Source organism: Rhyacophila brunnea, unplaced genomic scaffold (genome assembly GCF_057557595.1).
Source record: "Rhyacophila brunnea isolate RB1 unplaced genomic scaffold, BYU_Rbru_1.0 scaffold_13, whole genome shotgun sequence".
In the NCBI taxonomy this organism is placed as follows: Eukaryota; Metazoa; Arthropoda; class Insecta; order Trichoptera; family Rhyacophilidae; genus Rhyacophila; species Rhyacophila brunnea.
This window is the reverse complement of record NW_028232785.1, coordinates 19,340,084-19,368,015: the sequence shown is the minus strand read 5'-3', so window position 1 is coordinate 19,368,015 and position 27,932 is coordinate 19,340,084. Positions and strand designations below refer to the sequence as shown.

Sequence of the window (27,932 nt, the reverse complement as noted above, 5' to 3'; positions counted from 1 at the left end):
CGGTTTCAATATTTAGGTAAGTATGTTTCTTATGTAAAGAATCCCGAAAAGGAAGTGATGTGTGGATTAATAATGCCAGTGTGTATCTTAAAATAATTATTTTGAAATAGTTTAATTTAGGTGCTTAGGTTTTATTAACCCTTTTACTATAATTTATAGAACGGCAGTCATCAATTATTGACAATATCAATACCTATTCTATAATATATAATTGATAATCTACATAGGCGTTTTTTTAATATAAAACACGAATATATACAAGTAGAAAACACAACAGACAAACAAAAGCCCAGAATTTTAATTGAAAGGCACCTTTTTAAGACGATATTCTTTGATAATAATATCACCTATATCCTGGTAAGCAGTATGTTTGCGTTATTGATTCATTAATAGTACAATATACTTATTATTCTTAATTTAATAATATTATAGATACTTTTTTATTTATGTTAATACCTACACATGATTTGTTTTTTTCTGCTTGTAACCGAGAGACGCTGAAAGATTCAAAAATATTGTTTTTAAATAAAAAATCACGCAAATATCGATTGATTTGTAAAATTTATTTAATTCTAACAAGGAAAAACTTCCTTCATTAAAGATCAGTAGTCAAAATAATTCTCAATCTCCATCAATATTATGAAAATTGGGCACATTAGTAGGTACCAGCTGTCAAGTAAATAAGTATGTACCTACCTAGTTTATCAATCAAGCTATTGAAACATTATTTAGATATACTCAGCAGATAAGGTACATATTTTGTTTTCAATTTCATAATATATTAAAATATTCACGTATCTATGCATAATAATATACACGTTTAAACTTTATTTGACTATTAAGTGAAGAAAACGCTGAAATATAATGTTTGTTTCAGTCCAACATTAAACATTATTTTAAATATTTGTTGGAAATGTAAATAAGTACCCATGTATACACGATAAATTAATTAATTGTGCAGATCTTTAAGTTCTAACAAAGGAAGAATTTTTTCTTTTTACGAACATAAGTCATAATAATTCTCTTAACATAATAATTATATCAAGAGCGAAATTTATATAAAGTACAATTACTTAGTAGGTAGAAGCATATTAAACTGACTTATATACCTTTTCTACCAAATCGTTGAGTACGTATATCCCTTAATGAATTTAATTCGTCATGCGGCGTCTAATTGTACCGGCACCCAAGTGTAACAGCGTCCAATGGTCCGGGCGACCAATTGTCCAGGGTACAATTATTGTACAGGCAGCCAATTTCCCGCGGCCATATCGTGACGCCAAATCGTCCCATTCCCTTTCTGCTGTTACTATGTAGTCAGCCCTATTTTATCGGTTTTGTCACAGTATTTCGAGAATTATCTTGATAATTGCAAATCTGGATAAAAGATTCATAATAATCATAATGTATTTGTGCTAAATAGTAAGTTAAATGTTTTAAAATGATGTCGGTAGATGCAGAATTTATCAAAAATAACAAGATTTTCTTCGAAATAAAAAAAACTGGTGCACCAAAACCTGCATTAAATATTACAAAAACGTTCGACATAATTTTATTGATATAATAAACTATTTAAAATTATTTGTACGATTCTAATGACATCTGTGGAAAGTATATTTCAACTGTTACAAGAATTAAATCGTTTTTAAGATATACTATGAATCAGAACAGACTTAATTGTATATGTATTAAGCATCAAAAACATCGACAAAGAGTTCAAGACTTTAATGACAAAGTTATTGAGGTGTTCCTTAAGCAGAAACAACGCCGAATTCATGTTCTTTTTAAATATGGTAAAAAGTTTTTAGTGCACCCCAACGAAATCAATTTTGGATATCACCGGCCGCCACTGGCGACTGCACCTTAAGGTTTCGTAGGGCACATTCCCAGAACGAGATCTTTTATTTTTGCAGATATTCAAGTTTATTTTAATATACCTTCTTAATTATATGATTAAATGGACATTAACTTTATTTTATCAATCTAAACCCGTCGCAATTTTATAGATATATTAATTATTATTATAGAAATAGCTAAAGGAACGATTGTAAATTATGTTTTTTTTTTTTAGAATTATTAATAACCATGTCCTTGCTTTTTCGTACAAGGTGGTTGTTAGTAATTTTGAACAATAACAAACACCCAGGCTTTGAGAAAAACAAATAAATGTTTTTGTCATGACCGGGAATCGAACCCAGAACTCTCGGGTGGAAGGCCAGCGACTTACCCACATCACCACAAGAGCCGCCGCTAAATTATGTAATAACATAATGATGATTACGCGGTATTAAAATAATTAATTAAATAAATATGCCCTAACTGAAACTTGGTGAAAAAATACTGTTAACGAGAAAATCGTGATTACAAGTGTCTCACTTTAGTTTTACGCAACTCAGTACTGGGCAGTTCAAAATAAATTGTCTTCAAATATAAACCAATATAATTTTCAATTGCCATAGTGGAAAAAAAATCCTCTACCGCATTATGATAGTGATATGTCTTTGGTTTTTAGAGAAAATTGTTGAAATGACGCATATCGGTAAATAAAAAATGAAATATAAATTATACTGGTGATGTACTTTCTCACAGAAAGGTCCTCTTCTTGTTAATGAAACAAAGTTACAAGCAGCATTGCCGCGCATTCTGCTGTCGGTTCGGTGCCATTGACGAAAGAAAGCGTGCGGGCTGTGGGGAGTCATAGACGGCAATGCATTGCAATTTGCAAGGAGGGGTGACTGTCAGACAAAGAAAGTAAGAGAAGTGTTTTGACTCGTTTAAACAAGAAATAGTACAACATATAATTATGTCCGCGATGGACCAAAATACCTTTACTGGCCATCCCTGAAGAAACAAACGACGAGGTGCAATAGTTTTAATGGAATACAACCACTGTCATTTTATGTCTTTTGAGAACACAAATTTGCAGAAATCTTTTAAAGGATACATCACATTGATGTGGTTTTTCACCATTTTGTATTTTTTTATGTTTTTTGAGATTACTACGGTACAGAAAATTTTTGAAGCACATCGCATTGATGTGGTTTTACACCAGTATTTGTCATTTTATTTCTATTGAGACTACTTAATTGATTAAAGTTTGTAAAACACGCATCGCATTGATGTGGTTTTTAACCATTATGTATCATTTTATGTGTTTTGAGATTAGAAATTCGCGAAAAGTTTTTAAAACATACATCGCATTGATGTGGTTTTTCACCAGTATGTGTCATTTTATGTGTTTTGAGATAAAAAATTTGCGAAAAGGTTTTATGACACACATCGCATTCATGTGGTTTTTCACCAGTATGTAATAATTTATGTATATTCAGATTACTAATTTGATTAAAGGTTTTACAGCATACATCGCATTGATGTGGTTTTACACCAGTATGTATCATTGTATGTTTTTTGAGATTACTTATTTGATTAAAGGTTTTAAAACAGACATCGCATTGATGTGGTTTTTCACCAGTGTGTGTCATTTGATGTTTTTTGAGATTAGCAATTCGCGAAAAGTTTTTAAAACACACATCGCATTGATGTGGTTTTTCACCAGTATGTGTCATTTTATGTGTTTTGAGATGAAAATTTCGCGAAAAGGTTTTATGACACACATCGCATTCATGTGGTTTTTCACCAGTATGTGTCATTTGATGTTTTTTGAGATAACGAATATTCAGAAAATTTTTGAAACACACATCGCATTGATGTGGTTTTTTACCAGTATGTATCAATTTATGTACATTCAGATTACTAATTTGATTAAAGGTTTTACAGCACACATCGCAGTAATGTGGTTTAACACCAGTATGTATCATTGTGTGTTTTTTGAGTTTACTTATTTGATTAAAGGTTTTAAAACAGACATCGCATTGATGTGGTTTTTTTTCAATCTTGTTACTACCACACTTCGAAGATTTGTATGAATGAAGAATATCATATTGTTGTTCACCACTAAGCGTCTTGTATGACTCATGACGACTTAAGTTCATGCACGACGTAGTGTAGTGACTATTTAAAAGATTCATAGATTCAAACACTCCACAACAATTATTGCAAATAAAGTTACGTGGAAAATATGTTACTCTTCTCAAGATTATTCGAACAACCTTTGGCAAGTATAATTTTTGAACCTTCCGTTTGACTTTTGATTCATCTATGGTTATCTCTGAATGCTGTATTGTCATATTTTTTATTTTATTTGTTGCATGTCGTATTTTGTTCTTGACCAAGTTATTGTCAATCGCACCTTCTCTAACTATGTCCAGTGGTTTACTGTGATGCGGTTCCGTGAAACATTGCCGGGTAGAAATCTAGGTACAAAAAGAATATTGTTGGCATTTTCAGTTCAATAATATTAAACTAAATAAGTTAATAACGATAGGGTTCACTCACTAGGGTTAGGGAATATTCGCGCTTGATCAACGCTATCAAATTATCCAAATTACCATTTGTCGATTTGCACATCTTATAGTTGCATTCAATTGCAATTACGTTCAGCGGTTGAGGCTTATTTCTGGCTTACCGGTTTGTCAATAAGGAAAATCGGCGCATTTGAAGTGGGACCATTCCAGTAGAAGCCTTAGAGTCACCATCGCTTACATACCATGACAAAAATGCACCGTTCAATTCAGTTTACACGCTTGTGCCATCATCGGAAAAAAAATCTTTAAAACTAAGGCCGGAGCTCGCGGTGCGGTAAATGAGTATTGTTACCAAACCATAATCGATGATATTTTTGTTGAAATTATGAATAACATTCATTTGATGAATCAGTTTTTTGGTTTAAACAGGATGACACTATGTGCCACACGATATTTTGGCGACAAGTTATGTCCAAGAAATGGACCAATCAATTATGCGCCTCCAAAGTTGTGCGATTTGACATTTCTGTTAAATCATACGAAAATTCGGTCGGCAGTGCTAAAAAGCAAGTGGCCTTCATTTGCGGAAACAGTTGCCGAGGCCTTATCTCTAAAATGATTTTCGAGTGGTAATATCGATTTTTCGGATAAAAAAAATAATCTAAAAGTGTATAATGGTTACAATTTTAAATTCTATAGGGCTTCATAAACAACCATTATAATTGAACGTACACACCTGATCTAATGGCCTGTATTGTGGATTGGAGCAGCCAGGTTGGGGATGGTCTTTATTGATTTGGAGGATTGCGTTGTCAGCAAATTCCTCTTTGATGACGATACCCTCATTATCGTTCTCAGACTTTATATCGGTCAGAACGTATTCACTCATCTGGAAATATTATCATTATTAATAAAATGTAACAGTATCACCATCTGACTGAGTTTAAAGATTTCGCAATAGTTTATAAGGCCAACAGCAGGTTAGTGCAACTTGAGAATTTTCTCCTGTTCGGTGCGCCCACTCAGACATTCTTCTTCAGGGCATCTTGTATTTCCCCTCCGCATGGACATGTCGGGTGGCTTGCAAGTCCAACCTCAAAGTGCTTGCCAGCGTACCCACCGTGGCCAGTTACAAATTGATTGGTGTGATGGTCGGAAGTTAAATATTTGCTTATCTCCAATCGCTATTTGATGGCTTAAAAAAACATATAAGTGTGCCGGCACTTGTAAGATTTATTCCCCCGTCGCTGCCATGTCTCCTACGCTGCTTCGAAAGACTACTTCTGCCGAGTACGAGCTTGAAGGATAATTCTTCGGTCATTCAGACTAAGGGGACCTCCACAAGCTCTGACAATTCGCTGCGGTGTCAAAATTTAGGTAAGCATGTTTCTTATGTAATGAAGCCCGAAATGGAAGGGATCTGTGGATTAATAATGCCAGTGTGTATCTTAAAATTGTTTAATTTAGGTACCTACATATTTTATTATTACATGTATGAATTACTACTATTAGGTGTCTGGTTACATGGGTCCAAATTATAAAAATATATCAAAATATCTTCATGCCAGTAGGCAGATAAGTTAATTATTACTACTTTATGGGCAACATTTTAAATTATTAAATATTGTGTCAAATGAGTATTTACAAAAAATAGGTAAAATTTTCGTTCCGTGTTTATTATATCAGTTAAAATACGCTGAACGATATAACACAGATAACTGAATCAAAAGACGTAGATTTTAATTGAAAATATTTGACTTTGAAAATGTTATAATTCTGACATTATTCGAAACAAATGATACCTAAATCTGGAAAAATTAAAATAGGAAGGTATCTGCCCATTAAAAGCAAATTTGAAAACCCTCGATCTATGCATTCGGTTTTATTAACCCTTTTACTATAATTTATAGAACGACAGTCATCAATTATTGACAATATCGGTACCTATTCTATAACATATAATTGATAATCTACATAGGCATTTTTTTATTATAAAACATGAATATATAAAAGCAAAAAACACAACAGACAAACAAAACCCCAGAATTTTACTTGAAAGGCACCTTTTTAAGACGATATTCTTTGAAAATAATATTACCTGTATCCTAGTAGGCAGTATGTTTTCGTTATTAATTCATTAATAGTACAATATACTTAATATTCTTAATTTAATAATATTATATTATAAATACTTTTTTATTTATGTTAATGCCTACACGTTTTATTTTTTTCTGCATGAAGCCGAGAAGACGCTGAAAGATTCAAATATTGTTTTTAAATAAAAAATCATACAAATATTGATTGATTTGTGAAATATGTAGACAACGAAAAACTTCCTTTATTTATGATTAGAGGGCATAATAATTCTAAAACTCCATCAATATTATGAAAATTGGGCACTATAGTAGGTACCAGCTGTCAAGTAAACAAGTACCTACCTACTTTATCAATCAAGCTATTGAAACATTTAGATATACTTAGCAGATAAGTTACTTATTTTGTTTTCAATTCCATATCTTAAAATATCCACGTATCTATGCATAATAATATACACGTATAAACGTTATTATAATATTAAGTGAAGAAAACGCTGAAATATAATGTTTGTTTCATTCTAACATTTAACATTATTTCAAATATTTGTTGGAAATGTAAATAAGTACCCATGTAGGTATACACAATAAATTAATTAAGTGTGCACATCTTTAAGTTCTAAAAGATATGAAGATAATTCATAAAAGATATAAAGAATCACAAAGCAGCCGGATTGGATGAACTGAGAGAACAAATTAAAAATTTCGGACCCAAAGCTCTGCAATGGCTACTACAAATGTTCAATACATGCGTAAAAACTTTTCGAAATCCCAAAATCTGGAGGAAAGCACGGGTAGTTGCTCTTCTTAAACCAGGTAAAGAAGCAAATGATCCAAAGCACTTCCGACCGGTTTCGCTACTATGCCATCTTTTTAAACTGTTTGAAAGACTGATCTTTAATCGCATCTCAAATTTCTTGGAAGAAAAAATAATCAAAGGGCAGGCTGGTTTCAGGCCTGGAAAATCGTGCTGTGGACAAATTCTAAATCTAACACAGCATATCGAAGACGGATATGAACGAAAAGAAATAACTGGCGTAGTATTAATCGACCTTACCGCTGCATATGACACGGTTAATCATTAAAAGTTATTGAGAAAACTTTATGAACTTACAGGCGATCTCAACTTATCGACGCTTATAGGGAAGTTTTTGCAAAATATACGTTTTTTCGTAACATTATATGGTAAAAATAGCCGATGGCGATCCCAAAAAAAAAACGGCCTGCCTCAAGGAAGTGTGCTGGCTCCAGCCCTATATAATATTTATACAAACGACCAGCCAACACCATCGAGTACAAGGCAGTTTATTTACGCGGATGATACGACCGTAGCAGCTCAAGGCAAGACTTTTGAAGATGTTGAAAATAAACTATCCGTCACGCTGGAGAAACTCTCAGTATACTACGAGAGCAAACACCTCAAACCGAACCCACGGAAAACACAAGTATGAGCATTTCATCTTCGGAATAAAGAGGCCAAAAGAGAACTACGTGTTACGTGGTGAGGCGATAAACTCGACCACTGCCCAATGCCGAGATACCTGGGTGTACTCCTCGCCCGCACACTGACGTTCAAGCAACACTGCATTACTACAAAACTCAAAGTGTGCGCGAGGAACAATATTATAAAGAAACTAACCGGGTCATCTTGAGGAGCGCAACCACATACCCTTCGCACGTCTGCCTTAAGCCTATGCTTCTCAGCCGCAGAATATGCGGCACCAGTATGGAGCGCATCTGTGCATGCCAAACATGTGGATGTATCAATCATCGAGACAGGTCGCATCATATTGGGATGCCTGCGACCGACCCTCGTTGATAAAATATACCCCATCATAGGCATAGCTCCTCCCGATATACGAAGAGAAGTAGCGGCGAATGTCGAAAGAAGGAAGCAGACGCATGATCCCAGACACCCACTCCATGGACATCAAGCAGAGACATCAAGGCTCAAGTCGAGAAAAAGCTTCCTTAAAAGGACAACGGAAGTGGATCGCCTCCCAGAAGAGAGTCGTATCCAGAAATGGAAAGAAAGACTCTGCAATCCTTGGATAGAGCCAACAGAGGAACCCTCGCCGGGACACGAACTTCCCTTCGATGTCTGGAAGGCACTAAACAGACTAAGAGTTGGTGTCACAAGGTGCAAGACAAACCTCAAGAAGTGGGGTGTCTTAACCGGCGAGGATGTCTCATGCGAGTGTGGGGAGGTGCAGGATGCGAAACATATGTTGGTTTAAATTCTAATGGATTCAAGCTTTGTACTATTCCATTTAAGTCGTTTTTTGCGACCCGGGTTTCGCCTTTCGGCATCTTCAGGCGTCGTGTACACTCACCAAAGGCAAACACACACTGACAACGAACACCCTTAACTCTACCTTATATAGTAAATCAATACAATAAATTAGGTAAAAACTCCATTACCTACCTATTTAGTCAGAAATTACAACAACAAGTTATGTTAAGTTGTAACCTACAATGTAACCAATAATGTAGTATCCACCGTTGTCTGTATAATTTAGTGAAATTAAACGTTCCTGCGCGGGGAAATTGTCAAACCAAAAATAATGTGTTTTATCTTTATTATATCCCGTGATGTCTACACCTCCCAATCGAAGTGATGCTTATGAAGAATCCTGCCAGTATACATGTGAGTCCATTCATTCTTCCTGGTTTCACTATATATTTTGTTAGTAACGTATCCATACAACACCTATCTTAGATGTTGGAGTCATGAAAGTATGATAAAAAAAATGGGGCGGCATTTTGGCGCTGGCTATGGGCGGCATTTTGTCCAGGGACGTCACTGTAGTAGATAGAAGCATATTAAACCCGCGGCCATTTATACAGTATTTCGAGAATTATCTTGAAAAAGTAAATCTAGATAAAAGATTCATAAGATATTATTGTTAAGTCAGTTAAATGTTTTAAAGTGATGTCGGTAGATGTAGAATTTAACAAAAATAACAAGTTTCTTTGAAATAAAAAAAAACTGGTGCACCAAAACCTGCATTAAATATTGAATTACGGCCCTAAATGGACGCTTAGAATTTTCTTTGGTGAGAAACGTTGTAGTGTCCTTATCTCTAAAATGATTTTCGAGTGTTAATATCGATCTTTCGGATAGAAAAAATTAAAACGTGTATAATTTTCACAATTTCAAATTCTATAGGGCTTCATAAACCACCATTATAATTGAACGTACACACCTGATCTAATGGCCTGTATTGTGGATCGGAGTAGCCAGGTTGGGGAATATCATTATTGATTTGGCGGATTGCGTTGTCAACAAATTCTTCTTTGATGGCGATTCCCTTATTATCGTTCTCAGACTTTATATCGGTCAGAACGTATTCACTCATCTGGAAGTAATATCATTATTAATAAAATGTTACAGTATCACCAGATTATTAATAGTCAAGTAGGGTAAGAGGTACAATGATGGGCCAGTTAAGCGAATGGCTTGCTTTAATGGGTAAAAAAAAACTGACAAATCAGCGAAATGTCAAACTGTCTGACGTGAATAAAAAATCCATCCCGAAGGGAAAACTATGGCGACATCTATGCAAACTTCACAATTATATTAAAATCCAACACCGCCAAGCCGTCTGCAAGACCTAGCGAAACTGGCGACCGCCAGGTGGCTCAGCCAGTGGGTTTTTAATATGTGTTTAAAAAAATAATGCCGAATTCAGTGTGACAATACTAATACACTGTTTGCCAGTCATGATGAATAAGAGTAATCAATAAATAGCTACTATATCAGATATCAATCATTAATAGCTATTCGCTGGATTATTAAAACTTGTCTTTACCGTGTTACCAGAATACTCGCAACACTTATATTCGAAATAAACAATCAGACAGCCTTTCAATGTCGAAGTCTTTAATCGTTGCAGAAAATAATACTCAACTGTCAATGGTGAATACGATGCACTATGTTCACTCAATAACAATATGTTGTTTTACTAAAGTATTTTGATATCAGTACCTATGTAATGTAGGTGCGTAAATAAGTAAGTAGGCACCTATTTTGTTTTTGGTGTTCTGATTTCGTTATCGATGGAAAAACCACTGTATAAACCATTTTTGTTTTTGCCCAGTACCAGAATAATGGTAATGTTTGTAAGTTTGAAGAATATTCTTGCCAATTTTCAACAAAATTATGAATACCAACGCCTAAGTAAATAAAAAATTCACTTACATCATTAAGGTTTATAATATTGCTGTCGTCCTCGATATATTCCTGTTTGACTGACACGTCAGATCTACCTTTGCTCTTGAATTGGTTTTTGTCAATGCATTGGTATGCGCCGTCGCTGATTTCCTCCGCCGTTTTGTCAGGCAGTATGACATCGTTTGTTTCGGTTTTCACTTCCATTATAAACGATATTTAACACAAAATCTTGCAATACCTTCACTTCGCCGGGTGATAATCCACTGACCATAGACAGATATACTCAAATTGTATACCATAGATATTATGAATTATATTTAATGATGCCATTTTTATCACACGTATTCCATGACATTTAGAATTATTAAAATTATGAATAGAAAAATTATAGTACGCGTTGTTCTTGATTGAAAATATATATAGAATTTTTTGAAGCTCTAAAGAAATTTAATAAACATCTGAAATGAGGACTTTTTTTTTTAAATAATTGTAGGTAGAGTAGATAACGTATTTCAAATCATGTCCGAAAATAAATTGGTACTTATGCAGTACGTATACACCATGAAATGTATAGGAAATAATATAATTTGGTCGTTTTTTAAAAACCGTCCATTCTCTTTGTGACGTGAGAGTATTGAGAACTACGAGAATACAAACGTATCACTGAAAAAAATTCTGAAATAACACCTTATTAAAGGTGATTGACATCCGAGACTACCGTTTATTCCCATCGGATTTCATACTAATCTAGTGAAAAATAACATCAAATAATAATAGTACCTATCTAGTCATTTTATTCAGCGATGGACACACATCACATAATATGTCGTACGAATTAAGTTTAATAATATTAAACTTAATTATTAAACTAAATTCGTACGACATATTATTATGTGATGTGTGTTCATCGCTGAATAGAATGACTGGATAGGTACTATTATTATTTGATGTTATTTTTCATTAGATTAATATCGACCGTGTTTGGGAAAAAGGAAGTAACCCTCACTGAACAAATTTTACAGGAGGGGCGAAAACGTTTTTTGAGAGTTTTTAGTTTAATATTTTTTTTTAAAATAGGCACAGACATTGGGTGCATGATGATTGATGATTTGGTGTAATATATTTTCGATCTAACAATAATTTAAGAAGTTATTACAGAAAAATCATTAAAATTGCGGATACTTACATGCTTTTTTCCATAAACTAAAAATTAATTAATCTCAATTAAACCTGAATTAAGATTATAATTCGGCATTTGCGGCTTACTTTCTTTTTATAGAACGTGTATTTAGTTGTATACATTGTTAATATCTAATAAAGCACTTTTCGAAAAATCGAGGGTTACGCCCTTTTTCCTAAACATGTTCGTTATGAAATCCGATGGGAATAAACGATTATGTAACATATTGCAAATAAAGGTATTTGCACTATATCGTAATGCAACGAGGATCTTTTCAACCAGTAGATGGATACAGTATTAACCTATTTGGTCTGATGAAGAAAATGTGGACGAAGGCTGTCCATGAGTGATATATTGAAACCCTGAAGAAGTGTGCTCCAAAAATACTTATTTTTCCACTGTTTTGAAATGCGTTGTTGATAACATTAAACCGGGATTTCTTATAAAATGGTTTCAGGACATGACGTGGTCTCTTACCGTTCAATGCAAACGCTGTTCATTCTATAAAATGGTTACCCACCTAGCAAAACGAATTTTAACTCAACAATATAAGATTGATATTATCATTAATATAGGTACCTAGCGAAAGTGTGACCATTGATTTTTTCTATAATATTATTAATAGTATACACTAGATATCTAAGTGGTGAAAAGAGTTCTAAATTATCAAACGGTTTGTAGCAATTGTGGCACTATTTTAAAACGTCATCGCAAAATGAAAAAGCCAGTGCAGTATTTGGATGCCGTTCACTGCCAGTATATGACATCGACAGAACAGTACATTTTAAAAACCTTTCATTCATCGGCATATTTTATTTTAACACATTTATAATTCATACATCTTTCGGTGTATGGCACAGAGATTTTGACAGAACCTGGTCGACCGAGTATAAAGGAACAGCTCATTTGGAAATTGAAATTAATCCTTCCAAACCAAGCCGCCCCGGACCACACTCGGTCGTAATCTAGGGTATCACTGGGACACTACAGTGGCGATGTGAGGCATCTATTTAATGTATGACTTGAAATGTCCTGGGAGCAGATGTCCAATACTGAGGTTGCTACGATCAAATTGAGCTCTGCGTGAGTTTAAAGAATTTACAATGGTTTATAAGGCCAACATCAGGTTAGTGTGGCTTGAGCATTTCCTCCTGTTCGGAGCACCCACTCAGACAGTGACGTCCCGTGGGGGTAGGCAAATTGAGCGTCGCTTGGGGGCGGCAGATACTCGAAGGGCGGCAAATCGAGGAGAATTATTTGGTATTATATAGAAATACCAACCTATATTAGTTATATTATAACCAGAGCGTTGGAGATGTTTTTTTCCGGATGTTTTTTTTATCCAGTACTTACTACAGTACAGATTTTAGTATGATGTCACCACGCTTCGCGAGGAATTTTTGTTTTATTTTTGACTACTCGGTTTCGTATACAAATGCCAATAAAATATATTTTTTACTACTTTTGGCAGGTAGACCAAAAACCCATTATAAATCAGTCATAATAATATAATGTCATTTACTCTGATTAAAGAGTTCTTTTCATAACAGTGATATTATTATGTAGGTATATGCGCAAAAGCCAATTATGTCGCGCCATAAGTGGCGCCGAACAAGCGACGAATGTAGGTATTGAAACAAAATAATATTACCTATATAGATCTCAACGTTGGTGACGAAACAAGATTTATAGGTAGGTACATACTTCCGTATTTTTTAATTTATCCAAATATTTTTGCCAGTCACTCCCGAGATTTAAAAGTTGCCGGATGTAGCTATTGCAAAATAGATATTCATAATTATTATTAATCCATTGACATTTGACATAATCAAATAGTATTCGTGCATATAATAGGTATTTACGTTAAGTACCAGCTAATTGTAATAAAATTGTACACTAGTAGGTACCTACCTAGATTATATCGTATTTGTCGTGCTGTGAATAACAATACCTTCTTTTAAGTCTTTTTTTGTAAACATATTTTGTGCTGATAATAGTGTGGATTTGTGGTTTATTTCAGTCATCAACGGCTGAGTATTGAGACTATTAATTAATAGTGTATTTATGATTAAAAATATGTTTATATTAAATAAATAATGAGGCAAATTATTTTGTTTACATATTGTAGGGTACAATAATAGCATAGAAAAAATGGTTTAAAAATATAATGTCTGCGTAGGTATTACTAAATGATTCAAACCAAATATGTCAGACATGGCATCTCAGACTCTGGTGATTTGGGTAAGTGTTTAACTAATATTGTATTTATTCGCTTATTTATTTATTAATATCTAAATTTAATTTTGTATGATTCAGCTTAGTGGTAGGTATATATTTTGTTAGTAATGTATCTATCCATACCATGCCTCCCACAAGGGGGGGGCTGACAGGGCTCTAGCCTGGGCCCCGGGCTCGATAAGTGAAATAAATACATATCACAAATTTGCTCTAATAGCAAAAAATTCGCCTGCGGCGCTATTTTCTTCAAAGATATTATTATTTAAAATTATGTGGTTGTATAATACAATTTATAATTGTGTAGCGATACTCAAAAACTCCATAATTCAAATGGGTGTATTAAAATACACAAAAAAACACAAAATATACACATCAGTTTTGACGCTTACACCATTTGGAAAACATTACTGTAGAGAGTCACACTGCCTTTACCCTTAGCGATAGGTAGGGGGGCTGCCAAAGATCCTAGCCTGGGGGCCCGCTTCAGGATGCGGGGGCCATGCTTCATACAACACATTTCTTAGATATTGGAGTAATGAAAGGATGATAAGAAAATGGGGCGGCATTTTGACGCTGCCTAGGGGCGGCATTTTGTCTAGGGACGTCACTGCACTCGGACATTCCCAGAGGATGTGGTTGGCATCCTGTATTTCTCCTCCGCATGGACATGTCGGATGGCTTGCAAGTCCAACCTTAAAGTGCTTGCCAGCGAACCCATCGTGGCCAGTTACAAATTGATTGGTGTGATGGTCGGAAGTCAAATATTTGCTTATCTCCAATCGCCATTTGATGTCTGGAAAAAACATATAAGTGTGCCGGCACTCATTCAGACTAAGGGGTCCTCCACAAGCTCTGACAATTTGCGGCGGTGTCAATGTTTAGGTACCTAAGTGTGTTTCTTATGTAAAGAAGCCCGAAAAGGAAGGGATATGTGGTTAAATAATGCTAGTGTCTATCTTAAAATTGTTTAATTTAGGTACTTACATATTTTATTATTACATGTATGAATTACTACTATCTGGGATTACATGGGTCCAAATTATAAAAATATATCAAAATTTCTTCATGCAAGTAGGTAGATAAGTGAAAAAATTCTACCTAATATGGGCAACTCTTTAAATGAATAAATATTGTGTCATACTAGTGGGTAATTAGAAAAAATAGGTAAAATTTTCGTTCCGCGCTTATAATATCACTTAAAATACGCTTAAACGATATAACACAGATAACTGAATCAAAAGACCTAGATTTTAATTGAAAATATTGGACTTTGTAAATGTTATAATTCTGACATTATTCGAAACAGATGATACCTAAATCTAGTAAATTTAAAATAGGAAGGTATCTGCATAATGAAAGCTTGAAAAAAAGTTTAAAAACTCTCGATCGAAGCAATCGGTTTTATTAACCCTTTCACTATAATTTAGAAATCGACAGTCCTCAATTATTGACAATATCGGTACCTATTTTATAATATACGAGGGTGGGTCAATAAGTCCTTAGAAAAGCCGACAGGTGGCGCGACTAGTACTGTAAGCGGTTTGTTTTCATGCAGCGGCACTACCGATTCAGTATGCTGCGAAGTTTCAATCAGATTGGTCGGGTTGTTGTGTGTTTCTCGTACATTTAAAAAAAAAATTTGCTTGTGGAAAATGGAAAATGGAGAAAATTGAGTTTAGAGCTGTTATTAAATATTTTAATATAAAAGGGTTAACAGCAAAGGAAATAAAAAATGAGTTGGATTTAGTTCACGGCATATCTGCTCCTTCACTTGCAACTATTTATAACTGGTTAAATGAATTTAAACGTGGTCGTACATCAACAAAGGATGAACCACGCTCAGGACGTCTTGTAGAGGTGACTACACCAGAAATGATCAATAAAATCCACGATATGGTGTTAAGTGACCGAAGATTAAAGTTGAGTGAGATAATTGAGGTTACAGGGATCTCAAAAGGTAGCGTCATTTCTATTTTACATGACAAATTGGGCATGAAAAATATTTCTGCAAGATGGGTGCCGCGTTTGCTCACAGTCGACAATAAACGCAATAAGGTGGTGGCCTCTAAAGCCCTGTTGTCGCTCATGCAACGCAATCCGGATGAATTTTTTCGTCGCTTTGTGACTGTAGATGAAACATGGATACACCACTATACTCCCGAGACGAAAGAACAGTCAAAGCAGTGGATTGCGAAGGCAAACCATGTCCAAAGAAGGTGAAAACCGTAAAATCAGCTGGTAAGGTTATGGCTACTGTATTTTGGGATGCACGTGAAATTATTTTCGTTGACTATTTGGAAAAAGGAAAAACAATAACAGGGGATTATTATGCATCTTTATTGGACCAGCTAAAAAACAAAATTGAAGAAAAACGGCCTCATTTAAACAGGAAAAAAATCCTCTTTCATCAGGACAATGCCCGTGTTCACACATGTTTACGATCGATGGCTAAAATTGAAGAATTGAAGTTCGAATTGGTCGACGACCCACCGTATTCGCCAGATTTAGCCCCCAGTGACTTTTTCCTTTTCCCAAACTTAAAAAAATGGCTAAGTGGACAACGTTTTTTTTCAAATGAAGAAGTCATCGATCGGACAAATGCTTATTTTGAGGACCTTCCGAAAACTTATTTTTCTGACGGTTTAAAAAAAATTGAGAAACGTCTAACCAAGTGTATTGAGCTCCAAGGAGATTATGTTGAGAAATAAAAAAAAATACAAAAATAAAAACTGTTTTAATGCTTTTTTCTAAGGAATTATTGACCCACTCAAATCAAATCAAATCACTCAATATTGATTGATTTGTAAAATTTATTTAATTCTAACAACGAAAAACTTCCTTCATTAAAGATCAGTAGGCATAATAATTCTAAATCTTCATCAATATTATGAAAATTGGGCACATTAGTAGGTACCAGCTGTCAAGTAAATAAGTACCTACCTAGTTTATCAATCAAGCTATTGAAACATTTAGATATACTCAGCAGATAAGTTACTTATTTTGTTTCAATTTCAGAATATTTTACAATACCGACGTATTTATGAATAATGATATACACGCTTAAACTTTATTGTAATATTAGGTGAAGTAAACGCGGAAAAGTGTAATGATCCGTACCACGGACGAATTAACTCGTCAAAGCATGTATGTCGCGTCAGGCCACGGACGAATATATTCGCGGGTTCTTGTAAACGTCATAACTTCTGAATAAACATTCAGTGTATATTTTCTAAACAATATTTATCATTTTAGTGTGAAAATATTTGCGATAAACTTGATAAACATGTTTTGTTGCTAAGTTTTCACAGATATTTATCATTCCCTTCCTATTTCAAATTTTTTAAAGGATTTATTCTATTCCGAAAAAAGCAGGCCTACAAGTGCCCACCTAGTAAAAATTGGCTGGCAGTGATAAGGTAAAGTCAGTTAAATGTTTAAAAATGATGTCGGTAGATGCAGAATTTATCAAAAATACAAGAGTTTCTTCGATATAAAAAAACTGGTCCACCAAAACCTGCATTAAATATTACAAAAACGTGTGGATTAAGACAAAGAGTCTTCGACATGATTTTAACGATATAATAAACTATTAAAAAATATTTGTATGTTTCTGATGACATCTGTGGAAAGTCGAAAGTATTTTTCAACAAACAGTTCTAGACTTTAATGAGAAAGTTATTGAGGTATTCCCTAAGCAGAAACAACACCAAATTCATTTTTTTTAAATAAGGTAAAAAAGTTTTTAGTACACCCCCAACGAAAGCAATTTTGGTTGTCACCGGCCACTCGTGGCGACTCTACCTTAAGGGTTCGTAGGGCACATTCCCAGAACGAGATCATTTATTTTTGGAGATATTTCAGTTTCACTCATTCAATTTATTTTATCAATCTAAACCCGTCGCAATTTTAAAGAGTTATTAATTATTATTATAGAAATAGCTAAAGCAACGATTGTAAATTATGTTATAACATAATGATGATTACGCGGTATTCAAATAATTAATTAAATTAAATACGCCCTATCTGAAACTTGGTGAGAAAATACTGTTGACGAGACAATCGTGATTACTAGTGTCTCACTAGTAATCACGATTGTCTCGTCAAAGGCGGTTCAAAAGTGTCTACAAAAATAAACCAATATATTTTTCATTTGCCATAGAGGAAAAAAATCCTCTACCCTATTATGTGTCTATGTCTATGGGTTTTTGGAAAAATTGTTGGAATGACGCATATGGGGTAAATAAAAAATGAAATATAAATTGTACTGATGATGTACTTTCTCACAGAAAGGTTTACGAAACAAAGTTACATGCAGCATCGCCGCGCATTCCGCTCTCGGCTCGGTGCCGTAGACGAGGGAAAGCGTGCGTGTATACAACCGCAGTCATTTTTAATCATTGAAGAGGATAAATAAGTATTAAAAAACAAACACCACGCATTAGTGTGGTTTTTTAGTAGTATGTTTCATTTTATGTTTTTTAAGAATACTAATTCGCAGAAATCTTTTAAAACATACATCGCATTGATGTGGCTTTTCACCATTGTGTATCATTTTATGTTTTTTGAGATTACTTCTATCCAGAAATTTTTTAAAACACACATCGCATTGATGTGGTTTGTCACCATTATGTATCATTTTATGTTTTTTGAGATTACTACTAGCCAGAAAGTTTTTGAAACACACATCGCATTGATGTGGTTTTTTACCAGTATGTGTCAATTTATGTCTATTCAGATTACTAATTTGATTAAAGGCTTTAAAACAGACATCGCACTGATGTGGTTTTTCACCAGTATGTGTCATTTTATGATTGTTGAGACCACCAATATGATGAAAGGTTTTAAAACAGATATCGCATTGATGAGGTTTTTCACCAGTATGTATCATTGTATGTTGCTTGAGATTTCTAATTTGATTAAAGGTTCTATAACACACATCGCAATGGTGTTGTTTTATACCAGTATGATTCAATTTATGTTTTTTGAGATTACCAATATCCAGAAAATTTTTGAAACACACATCGCATTGATGTGGTTTAACACCAGTATGTGTCATTTTATGTCTATTGAGACTACTAATGTGATTTAAGGTTTTAAAACATACATCGCATTGATGTGGTTTTTCACCAGTATGTATCATTGTATGTTTTTTGAGATTACCAATATCCAGAAATTTTTTGAAACACACATCGCATTGATGTGGTTTAACACCAGTATGTGTAATTTTATGTCTATTGAGACTACTAATTTGATTAAAGGTTTTAAAACATACCTCGCATTGATGTGGTTTTTCACCAGTATGTATCATTTTATGTTTTTTGAGATTACTTATGTCCAGAAAAATTTTAAAACACACGTCGCATTGATGTGGTATTTTACCAATCTTGTTACTACCATACTTCGAAGATTTGTATGAATGAAGAATATCATAAAGCTCTTCACCACTATGCGTCTTGTATGACTCACGACGACTTGAGTTCATGCATGACGTAGTGTAGTGACTACTTAAATGATTCATAGATTCAAATACTCTACAACAATTATTGCAAATAAAGTTACGTGGGAAATATGTAACTCTTCTCAAGATTATTCGAACCACCTTTGGCAAGTATAATTTTTGTACCTCCCGTTTGACGTTTGATTCATCTATGGTTATCTCTGAATGCTGTATCGTCTTATTTTTGATTTTATTTGTTGCATGTAGTATTTTGTTCTTGACCAAGTTATTGTCAACCGCACCTTTTCTAACTGTGTCCAGTGGTTTACTGTGATGCGGTTCCGTGAAACATTGTTGGGTATAAATCTAGGAACAAAAAGAATATTGTTGGCATATTTAGTTCAAAAATTGCACTCAATTGCAAAATTACGTTCAGCGGATGAGGCTTATTTCTGGCTTAATGGTTTGTCAATAAGTAAAACCGCATTTGAAGTGAGACCATTTTAATAGAAGCCTTAGAGCCTCCATCGCATGCATACCATGAGAAAAATTCACGCTGGTTGCATCATCGGAACAAACTTCTTCAAAACTAAGGCCGGAGCTTGCGGTACGGTAAATGGGTATGATATTTTTATTGATTTTTTTGTTGAAATTATGAATGACATTCATTTGGTGATTCAGTTATTTGGTTTAAACAGGATGACACTATGTGCCACACGATAATTTGGCGACAAGTTAAATCCAAGATATGGACCAATCAATTATGCGCCTCCAAAGTTGAGAGATTTCACATTTCTGTCAAATCATACGACAATCCGGTCGACAGTACTAAAAAACAAGTGGCCCTTCATTTGCGGAAACAGTTGCAGAGGCCTTATCTCTAAAATGATTTTCGAGTGTTAATATCAATCTTACGGATAATCAAAATAATTTTAACGTGTATAATTTTTAAAATTTAAAATTCTATAGTGCTTCATAAACAACCATTATAATTGAAGTAACTGATCTAATAGCCTGTATTGTGGATCAGAACAGCCGGGTTGAAAATTTTCAATATTGATTTGGCGGATTGCGTTGTCAATAAATTCGTCTTTGATTACGACAGCCTCATTATCGTTCTCAGACTTAATATCGAACAGAACGTATTCACGCATCTGGAAATAATATCATTAGTAAATAAAATGTTATATACAGTATCACCATTGTAATCAAGTGATTTTATACTCACTGAGCGACATTCCAGCCCAATAAATTTTCAACATTTTGATTCACAACATAGCATGCTGTTATCTTCCTCTGTAAACATATTTTTTAGATCTCGTCGCGTGATGTCTAATGACGCGTCCAGACGTGTGTAATGTAATGCGAATTGTATCGACGGCAAACGACCTCGACTGGAATCCTGTTGTTGTTCGAATGCACGAACACTGCGATCGCCTTGTAATTTTTACAATTTATAATTCTATAGGGCTTCATAAACAACCATTATAATTGAACGTACACACCTGATTTAATGGCCTGTATTGTGGATCGGAGCAGCCAGGTTGAGGACTCCTATTATTGATTTGGCGGATTGCGTTGTCAACAAATTCTTCTTTGATGGCGATTCCCTTATTTTCGTTCTCAGACTTTATATCGGTCAGAACGTATTCACTCATCTGGAAATAATATCATTATTAATAAAATGTTACAGTATCACCAGATTAACGTCAAGTGATTTTATACGAGACATTCTGGCCCAATAAACTGTCACGAGTCATGAGATGGCGGTGGTCTAACACATCACATAGCGTGTTGTTATCTGCCTCTGTAAACTTTTTACTTAAGTATTTGGATATCAGTTAGTACCTACGTAATGTAGTAGTAAGTAGGCACCTATTTACTTTTGGAGTTCTGAATTCTTAAACGAAGGAAAAACCACTGTATAAACCATTTTTGTTTTTGCCCAGCACCAGAATAATGGTAATGTTTGTAAATTTGAAAAATATTCGTGCCAATTTTCAACAAAATTATTAATACCAACCCTAAGCAAATAAAAAATTCACTTACATCATTTAGGTTGATAATATTGCTGTCGTCCTCGATATATTCCTGTTTGACTGACATGTCAGACGTACCTTTGCTCTTGAATTGGTTTTTGTCAATGCATTGGTATGCACCGTCGCTGATTTCCTCCGCCGTTTTATCAGATAATATGACATCATTTGTTTCGGTTTTTACTTCCATTTTAAACGATATTTAACACAAAATCTTTCAATACCTTCACTGCGACACGTGATACACCACTGACCATAGACAAATATACTCAAATTGTCTACCATAGATATTATGAATCAGATTTAGTGTTGCCATTTTTTATCACACGTATTCCATGAATTTTAGTATTTCCCCAATAATTATAGTACGCGTTGTCCTCGATTGAAAATATATAGGTTTTGAAGCTTTAGAGAAATTTAATAAACATTTAAATATTGAGAGGACTTGTTTTTAAATAATTGTGGGTAGAGTAGCTAACCTATTTCAAATGGTGTCTGAAAATTAGTACGTATGCAGTGGGTACGTATACACCGTGAAATGTATCGGAAATAATATTATAATTTGATCGTTTTTTAAAGAACGCCCATTCTCTTTGTGTCTTGTGAGAATTATTGAGAACTTAGGATTACAAACATCGGTATTACTGAAAATAATGCTAACATTTCACCTCCATAATGAAAGGAGTTTTACCTACCAATAAAACTCTTATTATTCATGTTGACTTTGAAGTCCTTGGGATAGGGTTTGCTCTTTCTTCTTCGCGTGAGGTTATATTCTACTAATTTATTTTCCTTTTTCTTTTCGTTGGTCATTCTCCCCTTTTTATTTACTGGTCATACCCGCTCGCCTTTTTTATGTAGGGAGTTTGGCATTCCTTTGTTTTCATTATGATATGGCTCAAGGAACCAGGTAGAAGTTACCTGGACTTCAAAGTCAACATGAATAATAAGAGTTTTATTGGTAGGTAAAACTCCTTTCATTATTCGAATTTGACTTTGAAGTCCTTGAGATATCTGTTTGTTATCACCTGGTGTTGGGTATGCCAAATTCCTGTATGTGACAATGATTCATTGACGAGGTATAGACCATCGTGACTTTCAATGTATATAGTTGAATAGAGAAGTTAATGGGTTCTTTGCCCTTCTGATAGTGGTGTGTCCATCGTTCTCTGGTAGTTGTCGTGAAATGTCGACACTACGCCAGTTACCTCTCTTTAAGATATCATCTATTGGGTATATTTACTGTTTAAGGAAGCCACCACTGAGCGGACACTGCCTGGTGGTTCTTGTACACCTGCTTCCAACAGTACTGACCTTATCCAATTCCCTATAACTGTCCCGGTGGCTAGTTTTGGTGGTTCTCTTGAAGATATAAATAATTCCGAAATATCCTTCCTCTCTCCTTGGGTTTGACATGCAGACGAGTTTCCGTAACCAGAATACTGGGTCGATGTTTTGACACGTGGAAGCGCTTAGCTTCCATTCCGATTGACAATGCTTGGCGGTATCTGTCTTTGCGCAAAACATTGGCCATTCAATTATGTGATCACCTTTATCCACTAATCCATTGTCTACTATTACTGAGTAGTGTGAGGTCATGAACCCTTCGTCCCGATGCGAGAAGCAGCCGAGAAGGTAGCTGTCCTACGAGACATTTCGAATAGGTTGTACTCCACCGGTGTTGTTTTCCTAAGATGATCTACCACTCGTCCTGGATCCCAAACCGGTGGTTTGACAGGTTTCGTTTTGTGTACCGAAATTGCTTGTAACATATTGTGTTGTACTAGGTACCACGTTGATGCTGATATCTACAATGATAATCGGTTTGCAAAATGTGGCTATGGCTGACTTATGCACCAGGATGGTGTTGTACGACAAACCCTCCATGTTGTGCAAGTAGCCTAGGTATCTGGTCAATTCCATTGGTTGAGGGCTATTATGATCCATTAGGTTCATGTTACACCATGTCATTGTCTTCCATTTGTTCCAAGCTGGTTGTAAATTGTTAGAGTCGAAGGCCGCCATTTGGAAGCAAGGAGTGCCCTTTCTTCCACCATTCAATTTGATGTTATTTCACCCCACCCGAAATAACCCTTGTTAGAGGGACAGGTCCTGGGTCCTTGGAGGTGGACGGTTGGTCTCCATACCTACTAGTGTCGTATGTAGGTGAGGCATTGTATAAGGAGGTACTGTCGCCCTTTTTCGTAAGTCCACTTCCCAAAAGCATTGTTTCCAGCTCGGTGCCACTAGTAAGTACTTCCCTTTTTCTGAGTTCAGGTGCGCTAGGACTCGTGAAAGTAAGTTTGGTGGGGGGAATATCCACGCAAGTCCTATACTCGGCTGAAGGCATCGTGAAACAGCGCGCCACTGTCTGTAATGTCTCGTGACACATACGTTGCAACGACATCTGCTGTTTCGCTTGCGAATAAATCCACCTCGGAAACACCCCATCTTTGAAACAGGGGGGTGGTTGCGGTGTTGATGAGGTGCCACTCGGGAATGAGTTGTCTGCGGGAGAGATGATCTGCCACACAGTTGTAATTTCTGCGGAAGTATTGTACAGTAAACGTGATGTTAGCTCGACTGGTAAATACTAGTATCTGTCGGCATAGGTTTAGCAGGGTGACAGATTTTGTGCCGGCCTCGTTGTTGATGTATACCACCACTGTTTTGTTGTCTGTCTGCAGAAGCAGATCTGATCCTATGATTGATTGTAACCGAGATTGAATTGCAAACATTTCCTTCATGTTGGAATGCCATGCCATGCTAACTGGTCTTGTTCCCACGTACCTGATAGGTGGTGTTCATTCAGTTGGGCTCCTTAGCCTGTGTCGGCTGCGTCTGTCGTCAGGAAGTGATTGAATGTCGTTCTGTGTGTCAACTATGATGAGCCTATCACCTGGAGCCACCACATGATGTCCTGTTAGGCCTGTGGTGGGATTGTCGCCTATTGGCGAGAATGTGACCTCGACAATATTGATGACTGGAGCTTTGTAGCCGTCGGCAATGCAACCTTCCTCGTGGAGGTAGGATGAGAAGTTAAGTCGCCCCCAGAAGGGATTGAACATGTGCTTGCCTGAGGGACCAACTGCCTTTTTGTACCTGCATTGTGTCAAATCTGAGGATCCTATCGCCTAGGGCCACCACATGATGCCCTGTTGGGCCTGTGGTGGGATTGTCATCAATTGGCGAGGATGGGACCTCGGCCATATTGATGACTGGAGCGTTGTAGCCATCGGCAATACAACCTTCCTCGTGGAGGTAGGGTGTGAAGTTGAGTCGCCTCAGAAGGGATTGGATATGTGTCTGTCTGAGGGACCAACTGCTTTTTTGTACCTGCGTTGTCAACTCTGAGGATCCTATCGCCTAAAGCCACCACATGATGTCCTGTTGGGCCTGTGGTGGGATTGTCATCAATTGGCGAGGATGGGACCTCGGCCATATTGATGACTGGAGCGTTGTAGCCGTCGGCAATGCAACCTTCCTCGTGGAGGTAGGATGTGAAGTTGAGTCGCCTCAGAAGGGATTGGATATGTGCCTGTCTGAGGGACCAACTGCCTTTTTGTACCTGCATTAGCAGATGGTGACGGAGTGCTACACACTTCTCCGGCGACAGAAACCTCCGCTTGTGTGTGTCCCACGTGATGTCCAGGAACCCTCATTGGCTTGGGTTCAGACAGGGTCTTTTAATGTTAATTAACCACCCTAAAGACTGTAGGAAGGTTATCCTGTATTCCACCTGAACCGAGACCGTTTCTCGGATTGGTTGGCCACTAAGAAGTCGTCTGGTAAGTGAATATTCTCAGCCATTCTTTCGTAGGAATTCGGCGACCTAATTGTGTCAGGGATGCAAACATAATCAGAGCGGCTGACAGCACGAACGGGAGACACATGAATTGAAGGAGCTCCCCTTGGTAGTCTAGTCGAACGAATCGACGATGTTGAGAAGCCATGGGTACCTGGAGGTATGCCTGGCTTAGATCTATGATTACTAGCCAGTCTTCTGTTTGTAAGACGGCTGGAACCTCGTAATGGTGAAGTTGTTTGAATGGCTTTGGCTGTAGGAACGCATTCAAACGCTTTCGGTTGAAAACAGGGCATAGGGTCCCGTTTTGTTTCTTGATCAGAAACAGGGTTGAGAGAAAACTGGGGGTTGGACCCGCTTATTCTAGAACCCCTGAGTTCTTTAAGGGCTCGATCTCGAGAGTGACCTCTGCTGAATGTTGCGTTTGAAATTCTTTCCGTAAAAGTAAAGAAGGACTTACCAATGGTGGTGTCCGCACAAAAGGTGTCGGGCTACGGCTATTATTTTTTTACCAATGTTGGGGGGGCGGGGGTACACTACGCCATCCAGCTCCCCGAAAGTCTCCTAGGCGGCCCCCAATGTTGTTGGTCGTTCAGATGCGGTCACCTCCGCTTAGAGAACGGATCCCTGGTGGAGCCCGTACCTCCGATGGAGAACTCCCTTCCCACAGGACGTTCCTCCCGAGTGAAGGTATCCTTTCGGTAAGGATCTGAGTCATGTTCTCGCAAATTTTATTATTCGTTGTCCCCAAAACCCTCTTCGATTTTTTGGTACAGGCCCATCGCTGTTATGATGTTTTGAGGAATGGTTGCCCAATCCACTAACCCTTGCATACCCTTACAGAAGCTGTCCCGTTGGGAAAACATCGTATTCTGGAGGGCCGCAATGGTCCTCTCCGTCAGATGGTTAGTTGATGACGAGTGGTCGCACCGACGCAACTTGTCATATAGACCAACTCTACGACCGTAGGGGCCGCCAAGAATTATTTTTTGGGCGTTGTGCCACTCCTTGCCGGTCCCCCTGCTGAAATAAGGTACGTAACGAGGATACCTCAAACATCAGCATCTTAATCGACGCTCGTAGGTACGTTGAACTTTTCCTCCTGTAGCAGTCTTGCTTCGCCGTCTGATGTCCATTGCTTTTAGAATATCCTCCTCACTTCAGATGTTGCGCCACAATCACTGATCACTTAACTATCACTTAACGTTCGTTCAAGATAAATTTTTTAATAGTTAGAATGAACTGTCAGCGCAACATGTAAACTATAAGAAAGCCAAATCCATAATGAAAACAAAGGAATGCCAAACTCCCTACATAAAAAAGGCGAGCGGGTATGACCAGTAAATAAAAAGGGGAGAATGACCAACGAAAAGAAAAAGGAAAATAAATTAGTAGAATATAACCTCACGCGAAGAAGAAAGAGCAAACCCTATCTCAAGGACTTCAAAGTCAAATTCGAATAATGGCGATTAACACCCGAGACTACCCTTTATACATATTGGATTTCAAACTCATCTAGTAAAAAATAGCATCAAATAATAATAGTACATATTTAGTCATTTTATTCATCGATGGACACACATCACAAAATATGTCGTACGAATTAAGTTTAATACGTAACATATTGCAAATAGAGGTATTTCCACTTTATATCGTAATGCAACGAGGATACTTTCAACCAGTAGATGGATAAAGTAATTATTTGGTCCGATGAAGAAAACGTGGACGATGGCTGTCCATGAGTGGTCTAGTGAAAACCCTGAAGAAGTGTGCTCCAAAAATACTTATTTTTCCACTGTTTTGAAATGCGTTGTTAATAACATTAAACCGGGATATCTTATAAAATGGTTTCAGGACATGACGTGGTCTTTTAACCTTCAATGAAAATTCAGTTCATTCTATATAATGCTTACCCACCAGCTGGCAAAATGAATATTAACTCATCAAAATGATAAGATTGATATCGTTAATATACCTAGTAGCGAAAGTGTGACCATTGATTTTTTCAACGAGGTCGTTGGTGAAGATAGAATACAAATTGTTTAATATTATTAATAATACAAACCAGGTACCTAGGCGGTGAAAAAAGTTCTAAATTATCAAACGTTTTGTATCAATTGTGGCACTACCTATTTTAAAACGTCATCACAAAATGAAAAAGAAAGTGCAGTATTAGAATGCAGTTCACTCCCAGGAAATCACATCGACACCCCAAATTAAACAGATTCACGAACCAACTACCAACCCTTAAATACCCACAACAAAAAGTTTAGATTTTCAGCGGCAATCTGGACTTTATTGAGGCTCCATCTCCACGACACCCCATTCGAAGATTTTGGACACCAAGAAAATAATTATTGATTTCCTTACTGACATTGCTGAGGACGTGGAAACTGAACCAAGTGGTTTAGAATCATAGATCGTATCCCGAGCATCATTTATCATATAATAAGACTGGATAGGGTGGCTTCGCTAGCAGGCTCTTTGAGCTTGGACTTGTAAGCCGTCCGACATGTACATACTGAGGGGAAATACAGGATGTCAACCATATCCTCTGGAACGTCAGCATAATATGTGATCCGAACGGCAGGAAAATAGTCAAGTC

General features: G+C 36.3%; 3 protein-coding genes across 3 annotated transcripts; all 3 read right to left on the bottom strand.

Moving 5' to 3' along the window:
- Positions 1-2,075: 2,075 nt before the first annotated feature.
- On the bottom strand, positions 2,076-8,246 carry LOC147076815 (uncharacterized). The gene is made up of 3 exons (XM_085940927.1): positions 8,127-8,246; positions 5,101-5,253; positions 2,076-4,313 (listed from the first exon to the last, which is right to left on the bottom strand). The coding sequence occupies exons 1-3, from the start codon at positions 8,244-8,246 to the stop codon at positions 3,129-3,131; spliced, it is 1,458 nt and encodes a 485-aa protein (XP_085797053.1). The 3' UTR covers positions 2,076-3,128.
- Positions 8,247-9,630: 1,384 nt separating this feature from the next.
- Positions 9,631-10,912, bottom strand: LOC147076814 (uncharacterized). The gene is made up of 2 exons (XM_085940514.1): positions 10,659-10,912; positions 9,631-9,816 (listed from the first exon to the last, which is right to left on the bottom strand). Exons 1-2 carry the CDS (start codon positions 10,833-10,835, stop codon positions 9,631-9,633), a joined length of 363 nt encoding a protein of 120 aa, XP_085796640.1. The 5' UTR covers positions 10,836-10,912.
- Positions 10,913-18,245: 7,333 nt separating this feature from the next.
- On the bottom strand, positions 18,246-21,802 carry LOC147076813 (uncharacterized). The gene is made up of 3 exons (XM_085940503.1): positions 21,536-21,802; positions 20,992-21,144; positions 18,246-19,852 (listed from the first exon to the last, which is right to left on the bottom strand). The coding sequence occupies exons 1-3, from the start codon at positions 21,710-21,712 to the stop codon at positions 18,488-18,490; spliced, it is 1,695 nt and encodes a 564-aa protein (XP_085796629.1). The 5' UTR covers positions 21,713-21,802; the 3' UTR covers positions 18,246-18,487.
- Between the last annotated feature and the right edge of the window lie 6,130 nt (positions 21,803-27,932).